Genomic DNA, 19760 nt, shown 5'->3' with positions numbered 1-19760 from the left:
AAGGTTTGTAGAATGGGACAGACCTAGAGTTTGTCTGGAATCCTTTTTTTCCTTGGAAGTGAACTGTTTGCTTGTAGTCTAATGTCATTGCTACTACTCCAGTACTTCACAGTTGGCTTTTATTAATTACCTTTTAATTTAAAAAACAAAACATATTCCTTCCCCTCACTCTCACACACTCACACAAACACATGCACCTCTAGTTGACTGCAGTTCTTTGTCTAGGGGTGAGGTCTCCTCAGCTTCTCCTCTCTCAGGTTAACATGTGTTAGTACTTTCCCTTGTACAGTTCATGCTTAGGCAGCCATGATGGTGAGAACTCACGGGTATAGTCTCTGGCATTTCCGCGAGACACAGCCACACAGCAAACCCCCAGTTCTTCCGGCTTTTACAGTCTTTCCACTTCCTTTCCTGCAATGATCCCTGAGCCTCAGGTTCCGGGTTTGTGCTGCAGATGTCCCAGCAGGCACTGGTCTCTACAGTGCTTCATTTTGACTGGTTGCAATTTCTGTAATGGTCTTCATCTGTTGCAAAGAGAAGTTTGCTTGATGAGGTACGAGGGCAGGGATTGTGCTGGTTTAGTGAAAGTGGTTGTAGGTTGCCTTGCAAAACCCATGATTTTGGTAGACCCAGGGAGCTGGTTCGATTTCCAGTGGCAGGCATGATTTCCCTCTTGTTGGGTGGGTGTAAGCTGTTGTTTGCTATCAAGATATGTGTGCATGGGACAAATAGTTTTACCCAGGGAAGAACACACCAGTTGGTTAACTATTAGCAAATGGTCAGCCCTGAAAGTGTACATAAAGTAACATTATACGGACTGAGCAGGTTGTATTTAAGTATTAAGGAATACACACACACACATACTCTCTCTCTCTCTCTCTCTCTCTCTCTCTCTCTCTACATGTATTTAACAACAGTTGAAGAGAGAGGCCATGAATTTGAAAGGGAGCAAGGGGGTATACATGGGAGGTTTAAAGGGAGGAACAGAGAGGGGGGCAGTGATGTGGTTGTATTATAATCTTAAGAAATTAAAAAGAAAACACAGAAAGTTAGGAAACAGCCATAGAGTAGTATGTAATGACTGAGGTCCTTTCTTCATAGAAGGTGTGGCCCCCTGTAGGCCCAGTACTGGGACACCAACCCTCCAAGCGCCCAAGAGTCACCTTGCACTCTCTGTATTGCATATGTACATGTTGTCTTTTCTTCTTTAGGGTCACCTCAAGATTTTAAATGCACAACCAACAATATGCAAGTGTGGAACTGTGTGTGGACAGCACCCCCCGGGCTCAGCCCTGGAGCTGTGAAAGAAGTTTGCATTATAGACAGGTAAAGGAATCTGGGGGTTCATCCCAAACTGTAACCCAGAGTTTTCCTGGTTATTTTAGAGTGCCACAGTTTTGTTCCTGGATTTTTAAAGGACGTTTTCACTCAATCTTCTTTTTCTTAAGAATTCTAAGTCTTACAGTAGTCCAGATGGAAACTCATTCTTCTTACCGAAAGTGTTTTTCTTCCTTTGTCTGCCGAGTAGAGGTGGAGCACCACCCAGAGTGTATTGATCTGCTCAGGGGGATTTACAGGTCTGCTCTAAGCCAGCGTCTGCCTTTTTCAGGCTGAAGTCTGTGTCTCTTAGTAATTGCCAGCAACAGCAGCTCCACACACAGGCATTGGCTCTCAGGGAAGTGTTGGCCGTGGGCAGTTCAGGCCTGGCACAGTTGTCAATGGGCCCATCTTCATCATCAGGCTTCTTGGCCACCTTTTGCCTGGTTTTCTCCTGGTAAGGACAAGTCATGAGAAGCATCTCTCAGCTCTGCAATTGAACAGGCAAGCGGGAAAGAGAAAGATGACTTTCTATTTAAAGGACTTATATGAAGTCCCACAAAACACCTGGATTGACACTGGTCAGATCCAGTCACATGGCTGATAAGTCTGGCTCCTCTGGAAACTTGGAGATAAGTTCTCCTAGCTGGGTGGCAATGTCCACCAAGCAGTGGGGCCATGTTATTAAGGAGGAGGGTGAAATGGGCCTCCGGACATAGGGGAAGGCTCTCAAGATCACCTTATAGCGCAAATAATCTTGGCTGGGCTCTACACAGTGCTTCCCAAAGTGGAGGCCTACACAGTGTCTTTTGCTTTTCCGTAATCCCAAAAGGACTGTGAACTGCTTAGCAAAGCCCTCATGAGTTTCAGCAAGCTTATGCTCTAGTCTCAGTTTGCTAACAATTGGTCCTGGTACAAACAGATGTGATGTGTTCCAACACAGTGAGGTATTCCCCTTCGGTGTACATTTACTGAGCATTATCGCAGGCATTGAGATGACTTGTCAGTTAAAGGAAATACGGCTATGCTGCAGAAACGGCCTTCAGAACTTTGCTTTGCTTATGAAAATGGAGGGCTGGCTCTTGCTCTGTGTCAGCTGGGATTTCCACCCTGAGCCTCTTTTCACTACGAGGTCACTGGAAAGAGAAGAGAAGTGACATAGTCTGTGCTGGCTCTTCCTGAAGTGGGTAACTGTGACTTTGGCTCAGATTCTTCTGGCCACATAAAGTCATGTGGTCATTCCTTGTTTTCAGAGGGGCAGAGGACAGTCTTACAGTGAGTCTAGGGAAGGAGATCCTGGAACTCTGGGTAAACGGTATGAACACTGGCTGTGGCACACTGGCAAGAAACTTAGGTCCTGCTAAGTGGACTCACAAGAGCTAATAGCAGTACTGTGCGCTGCTTGCTGGCCAAAGTGCAACATGACTTGCAAAGGAGTAGACACCATGAAGTGTGTTAGAAGACACAGGTCAACTTCCTCTGCAGAAAGAGAGGGAGACTTTGTAGCCAGGGTGAACTAATGAAATGATATGGAGAATTCTAGTGGTTTCAGGTCATAAGGTTAAGGATGTGAGCCTGGAACACCAAGTCCACAATCCTAAGCAAATGAGGAGAGAGGGTTGTGATTGGTGCTGGGTCAGGGCTGGTGTGCAAGAGGCCTGGAAAGTTCTTATTAGTAAAAATAAAAATGTAAATATGGTCCATAGACATACAAAGGGCCGTGAAACAAGAAAGGAACATAGTGTTTTATCTGTGAGACTCTAAAGTTCAGAGGGACCTGGAAGCCTTTCAAAACCAAACGATGGAGTTTTGTTGAAGGAAAGCCTGAGTCCGGTGGGTAAGAAGAGAGGGCGTGCACACAGAGGCCACTTGTCCAGTCTCACTTCTCCCATCAGCCCCTGCTGAGCCCTGCCTCCACAGTGAGGCACTGGGTGATGCCCCTTCGTGTTCTGAGCTGAGAAGACCAGTGCTGTGGAGCCAAGGCCTCTCTAGCAAGGATGAGGTGGGATTTGACCAGTGCAAAAACCTGGAGGCTCCTCAAAGGTCCACACCTGCTCGCACTGTACTTTCTGGCTGTTCGGTCAGTCTTCCTCCTGTCACCGCTAACACCTCTTTGTTTTGTCTTTGCATATAGTACATATACCCCAACATAACTCAAAGGTGTAGGGTATTTTCGAGTGCTTCTAACATTAATCAGGTTTTTGTGAGCGTGGAACTATTTTTATCTGCTTTTTAAAGTTCTGTTTCTTTCATTACAGTTTCCGTTCTTGCCACCGATTAGAGACAACAAACTTTAAAACTCCAGCTCTTTCACCTGGTGCCCATGAAGTAACAATAAGTTATCTAAATGGCTTTCAAAGTACATTCACACTCTCTGAAAAAGATGTTTGTAAGTAGTTAAATATAATTTCTCTTTTATTTATTATTATCATTGGCATTTGCTTTTAGTTCTGGGGATAGGAGCTTACCACCTAGCTCAGGCTGGCCTTGAACTTGTGATTTCCAGCCTCGGGCCCAGAGGATTTAGCTCAGAGGTGTGTGTCACTACACCAGCTGGGAATTAAATTTAAATGTAACAAAGTCGCTTTGTTAATGCTGTTGTGCTGGGTAACTGGCACAGACCTGTGATTCTTTGAATTTCGTTTATGTTACTACTTTCCTTCACTCAGTGTCCTTGCTGAGGAAAGAAGAAGCAAATGTCTTTCCATCAGAGTAGAGGAAGCTGAGGTTCTTCCCTTACTTGCTTGCTATCCTAGCTCCCTTGACCCCCTTTCCTGTGCATGTCCCACTCTTTCTCGGGTGTCCCATGTTCTAGGAGACTAGTCTCTGAGGCCCTAGAGGTGAACCCATTGTAGTGTTCACTCACAAGCAGGCATGTTGTAGTTCTCTATGGCAAGTTCCCTCGACTGAATTCATACTGAATTCATGTAATGAGGAGTTAGGTGTTCCCATGTGTCTTTGTCACAGGAAGCATGTTCCATGAAGGAAGGGACAGGGACTTTGTGTTCCGCACTGTGCACAGGCATCTGGCAAAGGTGAACACCTAGGACATTGGCCACCAGTGTGCAGGAATCACAGAGGCAACTCAGGCAGGCAGGCAGGCAGGCAGACATAGAGGTTGACTTTCGTAGGTCTCTCTCATGGTGGCAAAGAGGTCTATTAGCTTTTGACCACAGATAGGATGGTGTTGTCATAATATGATGAACCATGTAAGGCTATAGGCAGGGGAAGAAAATAAAGTTCGCTCTGGTTTGTCCAGCTCTGTGGAGTGGTTATGTGCTGGGAAAGGTCTATGTCCAGACACAGCCTTTCCTGATGGCCGGCTGAAGGAGGGAGAGCCCTTGCCATGCAGCCCCGACAGTCTGAGTTCAGCCGCCAGAGACCACATAAAGGTGGAAGGAGAGAAGAGATCGCACACACTGTCCCCTGACCTGCACACGTGTGGGTGGGAGGTTGGGGGTAGGCATGAGGGTGGGGTTGCCAGCTGAGCCACTTTGTCCGTTTAAACTCCTTTCTATCCAAAGTTCTGAGTTTCTAGAGAGCTAGTTAAAATTGTCTGCAGATGTATGTTTTCATCCAAAAGTCGGGCAGGTGGCAATCCATGGGCGCCCCTGGGCAGCTTGCTTTGCTATTAGGAAGGGAAGGGAAGGAAGAGTGGGTTTTTGTCTTTTAAATCCTGTCATTTGTAATCATGGCCTTCGCTGTCTCGTGGTGAAGATAGGGAGGGTGACCTGTGTTTTGTAGTCACCCACCTGCTAAAGAGTAAATTACATGGATTGCTGAGGAAAGGAAGCATCTTCTTCCTTTTCTTTTTCTTTTCTTTCTTTTCTCCTTCTTTTACTATATATTTAAATGTTTTATTTAAAAATATTTTTTCATACAGTGTATTTTGATCTTTCCTTTCCCCCAAATCCTTCCAAATCCCCACCTCCCTACTCACCCAAATTCATGTTTATTTGTTCTCTCTTTCTCTTGTAAACAAACAAAGAAATAAACAAAAACCCTAAATCAAAACAAACTGAAAAACAGAAAATCAAGACCAAAAAAAAAAAAAAAAGAGGAAAAAAAAAAAAGAAAAATTCCAAAAGCACACAAAAAACATGGAGTCCATTTTGTTTTGGACTCACCCCCAGGCGTGGGGCTGCCCTGGGTTGATTTGCCCATTGGAGAGCACCAGCTTCCCTTTTCCTGTCAAGTATCAGTTGCAAATAGCTTCTTGAGTAGGGGTGGGATTTGTGTTCACTTCCCCTGCTCAGTGCTGGAATTTTGTCTGGTTTGAACCTGTGCAGGTCGTATGAATCCTGTCACAGTTTCTGTGAGTTTACACGTGTCTCAGTGCTGTTGTGGCGTGAAGACAGTGTCACCCCACCACCTCTGGTGGTTACAGCTTTTCCACCTCCTCTTTTACATAGATCCTTGATCCTTGTGGGGAAGGGTTTGATAAAGACATCACATTTAGGACTGGGTGCTCTAAAATTCCTCACTGTGTGCACATGTGAGTCTCTGTGTTACTTAGAGTCTACTGCAAGGAGAAGCTTCACTGGTGTACATCAAGTAATGCTCTGAGCAGTATGTCATTAGGAGTTATTTTATTGTTATGATCCTTCAGTAGAATAGTAGTAATTGGGCTCATGATGTGTCTAATGTTAGGTTCTTGACCACTTTAGAATGTCATGTATAAGTTCCATCTCATGGAGTAGGCCTTAAACATCCAATCAAAATATAGTTGGTTATTCCCATAACATTTGTGCCACTGTTACACAAATATGTCTTATAGGTAGGTTGCTGTTGTAGTTCACAAGTCTTGTATTTGGAAATTAATGATTGTTTTTCTTCTCCAATAGTGTGTAAAAAGTATCTTCCTATACTATAAATGCTCATCAGTAGGGCTAAAGCTTCTAGTTGGGTACAGCTTAATTTCCCCATGTACAATGACATAGGAAGTTGTGTCTTCAGCAACAGAGCCTTACCATCAGGTTATGGAAAGTAACCAATAGAGTTGGCAGTATTCTGTGATGTTTGGCGGTAGTGGTGTGGGACTTTAGCCAATGAATCAATAAGATATAACCCAATTTCTAGCATTGGAGGTTTTACTTCTTGGCACAGTATGTCTACTTGGGGCACTGTCTCCACCATTATGTAATAACTCCATTTAAATTTTGTTCATATATATATATGTATTTTAGAAAGCTCCTATAGTAGTAGGTTTCTATATGTCTTATCAAAAGGCCTTTAGTGTTATTTGTAGGAGGAAAGCATCCTTAATGGGTTAGCATTGCTGCAGTTCAGGATGTCTGAACTGCGTCCTGAATTCCACCTTGGATGCCGCTAGCTCTGTTCTGGTTATTCTGTATCTTGAATCCCACCTTGGATGCTTCTAGCTCTGTTCTGGTTTTTCTGGTACCTGAACCAATCCTCTCTTGGCACCAGGTCCACTTTGTGCTTCTCATTTATTCATGCTCTCTCATGCAGCTTCCATTTCAGGGTTCTCTGCGAAGTGTTCCATGCCTCCATATAACTGACATGTAACTGACTTTGTTACATAGCTCAGACTTTAAATCCACACATTCCAGGTCATGTACAACTCTAAATATGAAATCTGGTATGAAACACTGTGTTTAACAAATTTTAATGAAATTCAATTTTACAAACTTATTTTTAGGTCCCAACACTGACAGATGAATAATGGCTAATTCTGCCATTTTCCTGTATTTGACAGCCATAGGACTTACTCTTGAGCATTTATTTACTCTTGAGTTTTTTCACTTACCGTGACTTTATTTAGTGGCCCTTGAACTTCATACGAAATGAATAGAAGTGAGGGGGAAAAGTCATCTTTCTGGATTTCCTCTGCCTTTTCTTCACATGTCTATCATTTGAGGAAGAATCTCGCAAGAACGTCTGCCTCTCTGTTTCTGCCACCGATGAAGCCATGTTTCATAGAAGAGGCCACCTGCCTACATTGTTTCCCACTGATGAAGGCTTTCGTTCATGTACTGTGGGCAGGGAGACATGAAGACATACACATGAGTCTTCCCGCTACGTCATTTCAGTCTACAGCTTCCCCCCATACAGGCTCAGCTTCTTGAGCAGGGTTTATCTCATCTTCTGTCTTTCAGCATCAGCCACAGCCATCCCAGCCTCCTGCAGTACGCCCAGACAAGCCTTTCCTTCTATGTGTTGCTTGGCCATGCTGTTTTAACGCAGCAGTAGGAAAGTAATTAACACAGAAGGACCGTACCCTCATTCCTGTCTGTACTCTTCCTTCTTCCTGAACTCTGTCGTATTTGCTCTGTCTGACACTCGCTGCCCCTCAACACTGTGGCCCTCTGTTTTGTCCATTTTCGTTGTGCTTTGAGCTCTTTCCATCTCTGGATTCTTGCTGATATGACCTAACTCCTTGAAGGTGCAATTGTTTGTCGCAGCCTCTATGTCTGTGTCCATGCTCCTTTTTCAGCCCCGCACAGCAAGCTCTTGTGGCCTCCACCCATTGGCTCAGCTGGTTGTTCTCACGGAGCCAGCTGCAGAATACTCTGCCCACCTACCTCTTTCCTTGCAGCCAGCATATGGCATCTTCCTATGCTTTTCATGCCATTTCCTTTCTGGTGCTTCTTGGGAGTTTATAAGGGCCCTTGGGAAAAATCTTGATTATTTGTTTCTCCTCATGGCGAATCCTTCATTCCTTCGATCCAGTCATTTCTTCAAAGCAGATTTTTTACTTTTTCCATATTCAACATCGAGCAGGGTTTGGAAAGTAGCCTCTTGCTCTGGCTGAGATTTCCCCAACACCGCCCCAGCTGATTGGCCTATGTCTGTCTCTGATGCCCGCACACCGTGCTGAGCACAATCCAGCCAGCCTCTGTCAGCACCTTCTGTCCTTCCCTTCTTCACAGTCAGCCTCTGACTTCCGCGTGCCCTGCCAAATCATTAGAACGGTCTCTGTTGTTAATGACACTCACAGCCTGGAGTAGCTCTTTAAGTGGGTGATGTCCCCTCATATGAGGTACTGCTAGGAGACATGTGAGAAGCTGTGAGAGGGCACAAGCCCTCCACGAGCTGTCCATTTTCCTAGGCTCAACCTGCTGCCACCCCAGCCAAGCTCTGTCCTGCTTCCTTGCAGGTCCCTGACCAGGTGACACTAGGGTACTGTGGGAGCCCTGCTGCTGTGCTGCAGTGGGAAATGTGTCATGGATTTGAAACAGCCAGCTGACAGTTTTCTCAAGTTTGTCTCATTAGTCATCAGGAGCTGCCTCTACAAACAAAAACCTGTCTGCTTTTTTTTTTTCTTTTCTTTTCTTTGTCCAGTGACAGGTTCAAGGGTTTGCTTTTCATGACACGTTGTTTACTTATGAAGTTTAGAAGTTACTGATAAATCTAAGTACACTGAAAAATACATTACTTATTTGACTAAAAGTTTTTGCTTTTCTTTCCTGTTTTAAGTTTTAATTCCAGACACTCCTGAGATCTTGAATTTGTCTGCTGACTTTCCGACCTCCACATTACAACTAAAGTGGAGTGATAAAGGCTCTGCTTTTCCAAACCCGTTGAATGTTACCTGGGAAATTAAGGTTCTACGGAATCCGAGTATGGAACCCATAAAATTAGTAAGTTTGGGCAAAAACACATTTTCCTGTGATACTAAAGAAACCACACAAATTTTAAAGTTTTTGGCATCCAGGAGTTTGGGGGATATTGAAGAGATAGACTATCTTTCAGGGTCCTTCAAAAAGCCATATGATATGATTTAAAAATCACTCATGAGCCGGCGGGATGGCTCAAGCGTAAAACCACCAACCATCCAGGCCTGGCTGCCTGTTTGATCCGTGGAACCCATAGTGGGAGGAGAAGACTAAATTCTGAAAGTTGTCCTCTGACCTCCACGTGTGCACTATGGAGTGTGTGTGTCCACACTTACAGACAATAACAGAAAAGTTAACAGTAAAAATATTCTTAAATCACGTGTGTAATGACAATGGAAAGTATTAAGACAGGTCCTCACTCTGGCTTGCAGTACTCTCACCTCAGCCTTCCTAGTGCTTGGATTGTAACCATGTTTACTTCCTGGTTTCTTTCTGTCACTTATCTTCTTCTTCCCAAACATGCTCACAGCGCTATTTCGTTACAGTTTTCATCAGTGTGTTATTAACTGCCCCAGTGGAAGATGGGAGTCCTGTCTTACAACTCATCATGTTGCTGGTTCCCTGGCTCGCTGCTCCCTTCCTCTCTCATTCCCACCCCAGTTTTCTAACTTCTTCCAGTGTAGTTGAGCTATTACAAGTAGAGTAATTTTCAACTTTACCTTTCTCTGGAACTTCTTATATCTTACTAAGTTTTATTTCTGCCTTTAATTATTTCAATACTAATTTCTCTCTGGGTCTAATGAATCTCCTTAAAATGTTCCAGTATACTAGGTATTCTTTTTTTCTGTTTATCTTTGTGTGTAAATCTTTCTGTGGCCCTCAGGCTGACCCTCCTCCATAGTGGTTGTCTTATTTTTCCAGTTTCCAATCTACTTTTTGCTCTGTTTTCTTTTGCCTGGTCCCTCTTTTTGGCTTTACTTCTTCAAGATATAGATAGGCCCACCAATTATTTTTCCTTCTATGAGAATATGGAAATCATTTTTATAGCATTATTTTTTTAGGTGCTTTGTTGAATGTTTTGATGAGGGTCAACACCTAGCGTGCACAAGGGAACACAACTGAGTAATGCTGGTGTTAGTCTAACTTCCCTGCTACTCTCTACAGAGACAGATTGTTGTACAAAAGTGCAGACCATTTACCTTTATAGCCTTACACCGTGGCTGATTGCACATACTCTATGAGGTCTTTCTGCGTGTTTATCCTGGAGAAAGGCAGAACATAGCACTATTTGGAGGCATAATTTTGTGTTTGTTTTTAGGTGTCACTCAACACAGTGCTGAGCGGTAGCGATTTAGTTCACCACTGGAATTGGACATCAGACCTGCCCTTGGAATGCACTCCTCACTCTGTGGGGATTAGGTGGTACATTGACAGTCATCACTTCTCTGGTCATAAAGAGTGGAGTAGCTGGAGCCCTCTGAAGAGCATTTCTTGTAAGCTTACCCTTACTGGTCCTTGTTTCACCTGAGTTAGACTGCTTAAGAGGGAGGTTTGCCATATGTCCTGAGTTTTCCTAGTGGCTATCTTCTAAAGTGGCCACCCCAGAACTGTGGATTAAAGAAATCTGAGACCCGTCCCAGAAAGCTGTGCTAAAAATCATCTGTCTGTTAAAGAAAACCCTTCTAACGGATAGATAAAAAATGCTGACAGAGTGAATGGGGGCCCAGGGTCATCTGTGACAATAAAATGAGGTCTAGAAAACGTTTGGTGTTCACTGCAGGTGGACAGTCTATGGAGCAACATCAGATAAGGAAGGACCAGGCGCAGCTGAATAAATATGGAGACTGGCAGTTGAGCAAGACACTGCAAATATAACCTTGGACAGTTGAGTTTAGAAATGAGAGGAGGAATGAGATGAGAGAGACAGAATCGGATTTGGGGATGGGTGCTTATGTCTCCCAACATTGTCTGTTACTTTGGCTGGCTGGAGAGGCTGTTCACAGAGATGCCCAATAAGGAACCAGTTGGGTAGGAAAGTACAATTTTACCTTTAATACTACGAGTTTGAGGCAGTGAGGTTGGAAATGTCAGTCTGGCATCTAGAGAGGTGGGTGTGGCTGGAGATGCCCCTTTGGGACTCACAAATATGTATGTGATTTGAAGTGCTTCAGTTCTGAAGGCCAGTGTATCTTTGGGGCACTTGGAAGCTTCCCCTTGGAAGGTCTCCTGTCTAAAGAAATTCTGAAGGAAGACCAGCAGCCTGAGGACAAAGAGTGGTTCAGAGCTTCAGTGTGGTGGAACCCAAACAGAGCTTCAGTTTGGACAATAAGTCAAAGGGAACCTTGGGTCAGACATGGGACTTCAGTTAGAATGGTGGGGTATAAGCCAACTGTCAGACAAGAATCAGGGGTAGAAAGGAGACCAGATATCATTGTATAAAGATCAGCTGTTAGGAGTGGAGCTGGGGTACGTGACCTTAACTTGCAAAGTTGTGATTAAAGAACCAGCTGCTGGTTAGGATGTGGTGTGTTCTCCACTTGTTTGCTGATGAAAAGTAAATCTGCTCTAAAAACACAGGATAGTTCCAAAGAGATAAACATACTTATCGAATGATATTGTCTGTGTGCATATTCTGCATGTGTATATAACCTGTGACCTTTGACCTTGGCCTGTGATCTGGTTCTGTCCCTGCAACAGTAAAAAAAAGGCCACAGTTTTGTTTTTTGTTTGTGTCTTCCTCCTTTGAAACCTGAGAAACATGCTTTACATTTGGCTCTGCCTTATTTCGTGCCATCCACAGTATATTTTGTAGATACTGAACTATGTTAAGCTCATCTTAGGAGTCAGATGTGGTGGCTTACGCTTACAATCCCAGCGTCCAACAGAGACAGGAGGATTGCTGCAAGCTTTGGGTCGGCCTTGGCTTGACAGTGAATTCTAAACCATCCTGGGCTATAAAATAATACCTTGTTTCAAAATAATAAAAATAAGGGGCCCTGTTGGTAAGGTACCCTCCACTCAGGCTGTTCTGTGACCCCCAAGTTTGGATCCCCAGCACCCGCCTCAAAGCTGGGCCTGGTAACACCTACAGCCCTCGATCTCTGAGGATGGGCAGATAACTGGAGCTTTTCCTTCTAGCTAGTCTAGCTAAATTGATGAGGTCTGAATTCATGGAGAGCCCCTATCTGAAAAGATAGAATAGAGAGATGTTGAAGAAGACACCCATGTCAACTTGTGATCTGAAAAGATAGAGTAAAGAGATGTTGAGGAAGATACTCCATGTCAACTTGTGATCTCCACACACATGCACAACACCTACATGAACATGTACATACATCACACACAAAAATAGAGGTAAAGATAGGTAAGTAAATAAATAAATAAATAAAAATAAAAAGTCCTAGGAGACAAAAAACAAACAAACAAAAACCTGATGTTCTAAGGACACACTTTTGTGTACAAAAATGTCTGAAATGTTTGTCATTTCTCTTATTTGTTTCTTTCTAGGGATTCGTAAATCTGAGACTAATGTTTTTCCCCAAGACAGAGTGATACTTGCAGGCTCAGACATAACGTTTTGTTGTTTGAGTCCAACGAAAGTGCTTTCAGGACAGATTGGCAAGACATACTGTCCTCTTATCCATCTTTATGGGGAAAATGTTGCAATCCGTATCCAGAATATATCTGTTTCTGAAAATAGTGGAACCAATGTGGTTTTCACAACGGAAGATAACGTGTATGGAACAGTTGTCTTTGCAGGCTGTAAGTATATCCTGCTAAATAGTTCCTTGTAGCCTTTGTTGGTGCCCTTCCAACTTTAATTTCTTGTGTACAAGCTGATTCTGTTCTGTCTTTATTTCCTTGTTTAATGCAAATACTATACAAAGGCTCTAGAGCACTTGTATAGGAGCCTAAACTTGTCTCCTACAATTTCCTAATAAGGTCAAGACATCAAGCAACTAAGGTTTAGTTTAAATTCTTAACTTCAGGGTTGACTTGAAGTCCTTAGTTTGTGTAGTATTTTTTAATTGCTTAGGAATAATTTCATACACATTAGTTTTGCGTTTAACTAAAGTACACCCTTAAGTAGACAGGTTTAACTATTATGGTGATTTTGGTGTCTTTCCCAACTTTAAAGTAGCATATTTTAGGACAGCAGAAAGACGAAGGGTGAAGAGTCTTATTCTTCATGTATTCTGCTCGTGACATGGGCGCCCTCGCTCAGAGAGATCGATCCCTGTTAGGTGATCAGTCACTCCTGCAGCCTAAAATATGTCTGGTGGTATTGGGCTGCCCATGCAGCTTGTGCAGAATGTCTGCATATAATTACATGTTTAGGACGTTCATTTCTCCCATATGGCACCACCTGTTGCAGTGGTGCCCTTGTTTCCTGAGTAGTGAATTTATAGGTTCTGAGGTTGGTCTCTGGGTCTCATGGCTAAAGGTGTGCAAGACAGGTTGAGTGGATGTTGTCATGCTCTCTTTGTCAGTTTTGGTGGTTTGTCCCTTTAGGGGTGCTTATGAAGAAGCCCATCAGATGCTGGTAAGCCACCAGGAGCTGAATCAGGTGGCCCTCAGCCTGCTGCTTCTGTTATCATTGCAATATTTCCTCTCGCAACCCCAGGGAGAGTCAGGCTAGTTTCACTTCTGAATCTCAAATTGCCTTTCCTTCCTGCTGGGGGGTGGGGAGATTCCTTGTAGCTTTTCTTCAACTGCAGCCTAAAATGAGAGGCAGTGGGAACACAGTGAAGCTGCTTCAGCGGCCACCCTGAGGTGAGCGCCCACTTACGAGTGTAAAAGGAGGGCGGATGGAGGGCTCAGAGTACCTGCAGCTCTTCCAGAGGACTCAGGTTCTAGCCCCAGAAACCACCTGGTCACAACCACTGTAACTTAAGCTCCTGGGGTTCTGATGCCCTCTTCTGGCACCTGCAGGTACCAGACACACATGTGGAGTATATAGCATATATTTAGACAAAGCATTGGTACACATAAAATAAGAAATAATAAAGCTTTAATATATTTGATACACACACAAATGAAAAAAAACAAAAACTTTTTTTTTTTTAATCACAGTATAGTACTATATAGTAACTCAGTGGGGGAGGCTGCTAGCCTTGGGTTCATTTCCCAGGACTGCCTAAATGGGGTTAGGTGGGGGCACACAGGTTTGTAATACAATCCCAGGGCACTCCACAGTACAGGAAGGAGGCCCAAGACTCCAAGCTCAGCCTCAGCCAGCCCCAGGCCCGCCTCATCTACACCAGACACAGTCTCAGAACAAAAGAAAAAAATTAAAAAAATGAGAAGACACACTATATAGATGTATGGTTTCCATTTCTGTCATTTCAGACGTTTTATATTTTATTCCAGCCCTAGAGTAAATGCAGTCTAATTTAACCTGCTCTTCACCAGCTCAGAGCAGTGCTGCAGTCGCCTTCCTCATCATTCAGAGCTCTTTAGAAACTCCTGGGATAGGTTTGAGTATAAAGTACAGAGAAAGATTGGTGCTTTTATTGTTCTTGTTCTGCTTTCCCTTAATGCTACCCTGTTAATCCTCTGTTTATTAAAGAGTGACCTTTAAAGTCGGCTCTTTGTTTCTTCCTGAACACATTCACACTCAAATGTACTTAATCTGTGGCTCACTGTAAGCTTTCCATTCTCATGACAAGGAGTCTTGCAATCCAGGTTGGCCTAGAGGTCCTAGGTAGTCTAGGCTGGCCTTGAACTCACAGAGATAAGCTTTTCTCTACTAGAGGGTAGGTAGGATTAAGCATGTGTGTCACCATGGCGCCACTTAATTGCTTTTTAAAAACTGTATTTTGTGTTTGCTGGCATATTAACAACAGCTGGTTTCTGTCTGGATCTACCTAGCTTCAGTTTAATTCTTTGAAAAGAAAATCCGTACATTTCGAACATTGTCCTCTCCTTCTGTTTCTCCTGTTACACTCCTGTTTCTTTTTAATTCATTCTTATTGTTTGGATTTTGAATAGATTACTCTAACATGCATACTTCACACCCTAAAATAATCATCACTGTTAATGTATCTAAGATTCAGCATGTAATTTTAACAAAGTGATAGATAATTTTGCCTTAGATTTAAAATAACTTTCAAAATAGACATATCAGTGTTTATTTACTTGTCTAATTATAAAACTGCCAAGAAGGCAGTCATTGCTCATCCCCAGTATTAGCTAAGACATCAGTAGAGGAGCCTGTGAAATCTTAGGGAGTAAGAAAGTTGCCACACAATCCTGTGACTTGAGTGTGATCCGTGGAACCCACATCGAGTTAGAAGACAGGAAACTCTGCTTAATTGTCCTTTGACCCCCACACGTGCCCTCTCGCACGCATGTTGCCACACACGTCATGCACACATGCAATATTAATAAATAAATTAAAACTAAGTAAAGTGTTACTGGGATCTCTCGGGAGAGTATACCTATAGAAAAAATTGTATTCTGGTTGACATTTAGGTACGATTTGAAAAATTCACTTTCTTTGAAAGTAAAATTAATTTTAGAGAATATTTCAACTGGCAGATAAATTGTTTTTAACTTTTGCAGAAAGTGAAAAAAATTGCATAAATATGAAAAATATTTGCATAACTATAGTATTTAGGACAGATCGGTATTAATACGTGTTTGGTTATGCTTGATCATGAGATAATTTTCTATAACAAAGTGCCAGACTGCAATGGTTTTAGAAATCATGTTAAAGTTTTAAACCTTCCTCCCCAGAATTGACTTTTTTTAAAAAATTATGCCTTGATGTAAAGCCAGAGCAAAAGGTCTCTCTGAGCAACCACTGTGACATTTAGCACCCTTGCTCACTTTCTCAGTCACAGTGTGTAAATAGATGGGACGTTGGGAGTGGCTTCAACCTGTGGATTAGGATGACTTCACGTAGAAGACTTTGAAGTAGAATTTAAGGAAAAAGCAATTTAGTTCATTTCTCAAGTTGCTGTTGGGCATTTACACATGAGCTGAGTTGAGAGTTGCTCCTCGGGGTTTTTAATCCATTATTTCTAATGTGCTACAAACTAACAACACACCTTGTAGCAACAGTGATAATTTCTGTGCTATTCAAGAGAAATGTGTGAACAACAATCACTTTAAGGGGGTTGCACAGAATCTCATTTACCATAATCATGGAACTGCAATCTGGGGAAAAATACATGTGACTACTTTGTCTTACTCTCCCTAGATCCACCGGATGTTCCTCAGAAACTGAATTGTGAGACCCGTGATTTAAAAGAGATCATATGTAGTTGGAATCCAGGAAGGCCAACAGGACTGGTGGGCCCACGAAACACAGATTACACTTTATTTGAAAGGTAACAGTAATGAGGAAAGAGCGTTTGTGGCAGCAACCTGGGCGGGCCCTGCTGAGTACCCGGGGATGTGTGGGGGGGGGGGGTCACGCAGGTGAACACGCCGTGCTGTTACCGGATGCCCTGTAACTCCTGCACCTGACCCACGCCGCTGCAGGTCCATGCCTCCTCTCCCCAGTACCGGAAAGGAGGGTCCCCGGTAGTCTGTCCAAGTGCTGCTCATTTTCCTCGTTATTTGCTATATCACAGTTCTCTGAGTTTGTGATCAGTCTTTAATTAGAAACAAACTTTTTATAAATATCAATAGACATCTGCTTCTCCCCCCCCCCCACACACACACACAATATTTTCATCTCACTATCTTGAAATTACTTTTATTTTTAACTGACAGCATTTCGGGGAAATCCGTCGTATTTAAAAGATTTGAAACGCTTTCAAATGAAAGCTACTGGTTAGCCTTCCAAATACTTCCTGACCAAGAAATTCATAACTTCACCCTGACCAGTCGCAACCCCCTGGGGCAAGCAGAGTCGGCAATATTCGTCAACATCACGGAGAGAGGTGAGCCACTGTTGCCAGCCAGTGTGGGTGGATACCGCAACACAAAGGACACAGGCGTGCCTAGGGACTCCCGGAAAGTGCCTACGGGGACTCGTGTTTACTGTTTATTTCATTTGGAGGTTTTTTTTTTTTTCAGTTTTGTAATTAATTAATATACTTACTTATAATTTTTATCGCCAAGAATTAAAATTTGACTGTCGTCTTTTGAATCGAAATAAAGGTTTGAGTTATTTAGATGGAAATTATATATGGCTCTGCCTACTCATTTTTGATTTCTGCACTTTTTTTTTTGGCCCAGTTCTTGAAGACGTTTACTTATTTATTTATTTTTTTTTTAACTCAGAAGTTATTGCAAAAATAATGAGCTACAAGTCTGTGAACGCTTCTCTCGTCCCTCAGTGATGACACAAACCCGGTATGGTAATCCTGTTGCACTCTGTTCACTAGGCTGGACACCTGGAGGAGTCATTTTGTCCAGTGTCTCCTGTTCACCCAAGTGTGTGTTCAGACATGCCGGGCTGCAGGGGCCTGTTCCTTTGTACTGTCAGCGCAGATGGCGGTCACCTGCGCCTGCACACAGATAACTCCTGTCGCTCTGTCTGGTAGATCGGTAGATTGCACCAGCTACCTGGTCTTTATCCCCATTTTGTCATTTTCGGTATATTAGAGATGAAATCACACAGTATGTGACCATTTGACACTGCCATTTCTTAGGATAATATCCTTGAGAAATTATTCATTATTAGTTTATGCTTATTAGTTTATTCATTACTCATTTATGCTTTATCCTTGTGTGCCAGTGGTTTCTGAGGTGCCTGTGTTTGTTTTTTGTTTGTGTTTTTTCGATAATACTTATACACAGCTCAGAATAGAAATAAGACACATGTAGTCTCTCTGTGGTTGTCCCACCATCAGCCCGAATGTGGTAACGCCATGGTAGGCTCAGCCACATCTTGCGGTCTCACAGAGATCATGAGATCGAGGTAGGAAAACAAGTGCTTTGTTGACAGTCTGACAGTGGACAGTAGAGGGTCTATTCTTTTTTTAAAATTATTTTTTTAAATTTTTTATTAATTACACTTTATTCATTTTGTATCCCCCCATAAGCCCCTCCCTTCTCCCCTCCCAATCCCACCCTCCCTCCCCTTTCTGCATGCATGCCACTCCCCAAGTCCACTGATAGGGGAGGTTCTCCTCTCCTTTCTGATCTTAGTCTATCAGTTCTCATCAAAATTGGCTGCATTGTCCTCTACCGTGGCCTGGTAAGGCTGCTCCCCCCTCAGGGGGAGGTGATCAAAGAGCAGGCCAATCAGATTATGTCAGAGGCAGTCCCTCTTCCCATTACTATGTAACCCACTTGGACACTGAACTGCCATGGGCTACATCTGTGCAGGAGTTCTAGGTTATCTTCACAAATAGTCCTTGGTTGGAGTATGAGTCTCTGGGAAGTTCCCTGTGTTCAAATTATCTTGTTCTGTTGCTCTCCTTGTAGAGTTCCCGTCCCCTCCAGCTTTTACTATTTCCCACTTATGTAAAATTATTTTTATTTTGTATTATTTGTGTGGGTACATTGTGCTCTATGTGCCACTTATATAGGTACTGGCAGAGGCCAGAAGAGGGGGTCAGATCCACTGCAGCTAGAGTTGCAAGTGGTTGTGAGCAGCTCAGTGTGGGTCCTGGGAACTGGTCAGGGCCGCTGGAAGACTATGAAATGCTCTTAACGACTGAGCCATCTCCAGCCAGTTACCATTTCATCCTATAGTCCAAAGGCTACATTCTGTAGCGGAAGGTATTGCTTGCATTTGTCTGCCCTGAGTCTTTTCCCTCATTTCCCATGTGTACGGCTTTTCCTTTGAACCTCGCAGAGTCTATAGCCACTGTAAGACTCCCCCCCCCCGAGCCACACTGAACCCCTGTAGCATTCAGTGTCATTCTCTCTCTCACCTAGTACAGACGCCGTCAGTTATTCTTTGTAGTTGCCATTCTCTGTGCATCCTACAAGGCTCCTAAAGGTATATTGTGATCTTACCACAGCTGAACACGCCCAGCCCCAGGTGAAGAACCCTGAGCACAGTTGCTTCCCTATGCCCATTGCTATCATAGCAACATTAAAAAATCAGGTTTGTGGGTTCCACCCAGACTATCGCTTTTTGGCATTAATAATGTCTCCTTCCCTCCAACACATGCACACACACTTTACTTCGAGTTTGTCTTAGTAGGAGAGACCCTTTCACCTTCCATGCTTAAATATATTAATCTTTACAATTCTATTTACAGTTGCTCCTCATATTCCTATTTCACTGAAAGTGAAGGACATCAGTTCAACAGTTATTACACTTTCTTGGCATTTACCTGGGGATTTTGCAAAGATTAATCTTTTATGTCAAATTGAAATTTGTAAAGCTAATTCAGAACAAGAAGTGGTAAGTAAAATTTTCTCAATTAAAACACCCAGTTTCAAAAATAATTAAGCAGACTTATATACATATATATATGTGACACATACACATATATAAACTCTCAAAACATTTATTACAGAGATTCACTGTGCCAAGAAAGACCTTATATACCAATGTAATGGCAGCAATTTAGTTTGTATTTGAAGCAGTTATTACATTGGACAGTAAAGACTATTAAGTTCAGCTTTTGCTCTTCTTGCTGTCAGGCTCAGTGTATAATGGCTGCATGTAGGTGGAACCCAGTAAGTTTGTGAGTGAAGAATTAGCTTTTACTGTCGCCTTTTACTAACTGGTTCAGGAGAGTAGAAGGGAATTTTAAATTATTAAGTGCATCAGTGGAAGCAAGTTGTAATTGGTAATTATAAGTCAAAACAGGACTTCTTAATACATTTAAAATAATTAGATTGACTTATACTGTACCTTCTTGTAATTTGTGGTAGCTCTGAAGTGAATGGTACCGTAGTTGAACATTAATTTGGAAACTCACTGGCTTCTGTAAAAGCGTTCAGAAG

At 42.9% G+C, this 19760-nt stretch overlaps 1 protein-coding gene across 2 annotated transcripts in view; it reads left to right on the top strand.

The window, feature by feature from the left end:
- The window catches only part of Lifr (LIF receptor subunit alpha), a 63857-nt gene that overhangs the window by 24657 nt on the left and 19440 nt on the right, over window positions 1-19760 (top strand). For both annotated transcript variants that reach the window (XM_055601044.1, XM_055601042.1), the window contains exons 3-10: window positions 1212-1326; window positions 3576-3706; window positions 8758-8921; window positions 10216-10390; window positions 12405-12659; window positions 16102-16231; window positions 16620-16789; window positions 19067-19212. In XM_055601044.1, coding sequence (XP_055457019.1) covers window positions 1212-1326; window positions 3576-3706; window positions 8758-8921; window positions 10216-10390; window positions 12405-12659; window positions 16102-16231; window positions 16620-16789; window positions 19067-19212 — 1286 coding nt within the window. The remainder of the gene's footprint in view (window positions 1-1211; window positions 1327-3575; window positions 3707-8757; window positions 8922-10215; window positions 10391-12404; window positions 12660-16101; window positions 16232-16619; window positions 16790-19066; window positions 19213-19760) is intronic.

This window comes from Psammomys obesus, unplaced genomic scaffold, assembly GCF_907164565.1.
Source record: "Psammomys obesus unplaced genomic scaffold, mPsaObe1.curated_primary_1811, whole genome shotgun sequence".
In the NCBI taxonomy this organism is placed as follows: Eukaryota; Metazoa; Chordata; class Mammalia; order Rodentia; family Muridae; genus Psammomys; species Psammomys obesus.
This window is presented reverse-complemented; position numbering and strand designations above follow the sequence as displayed.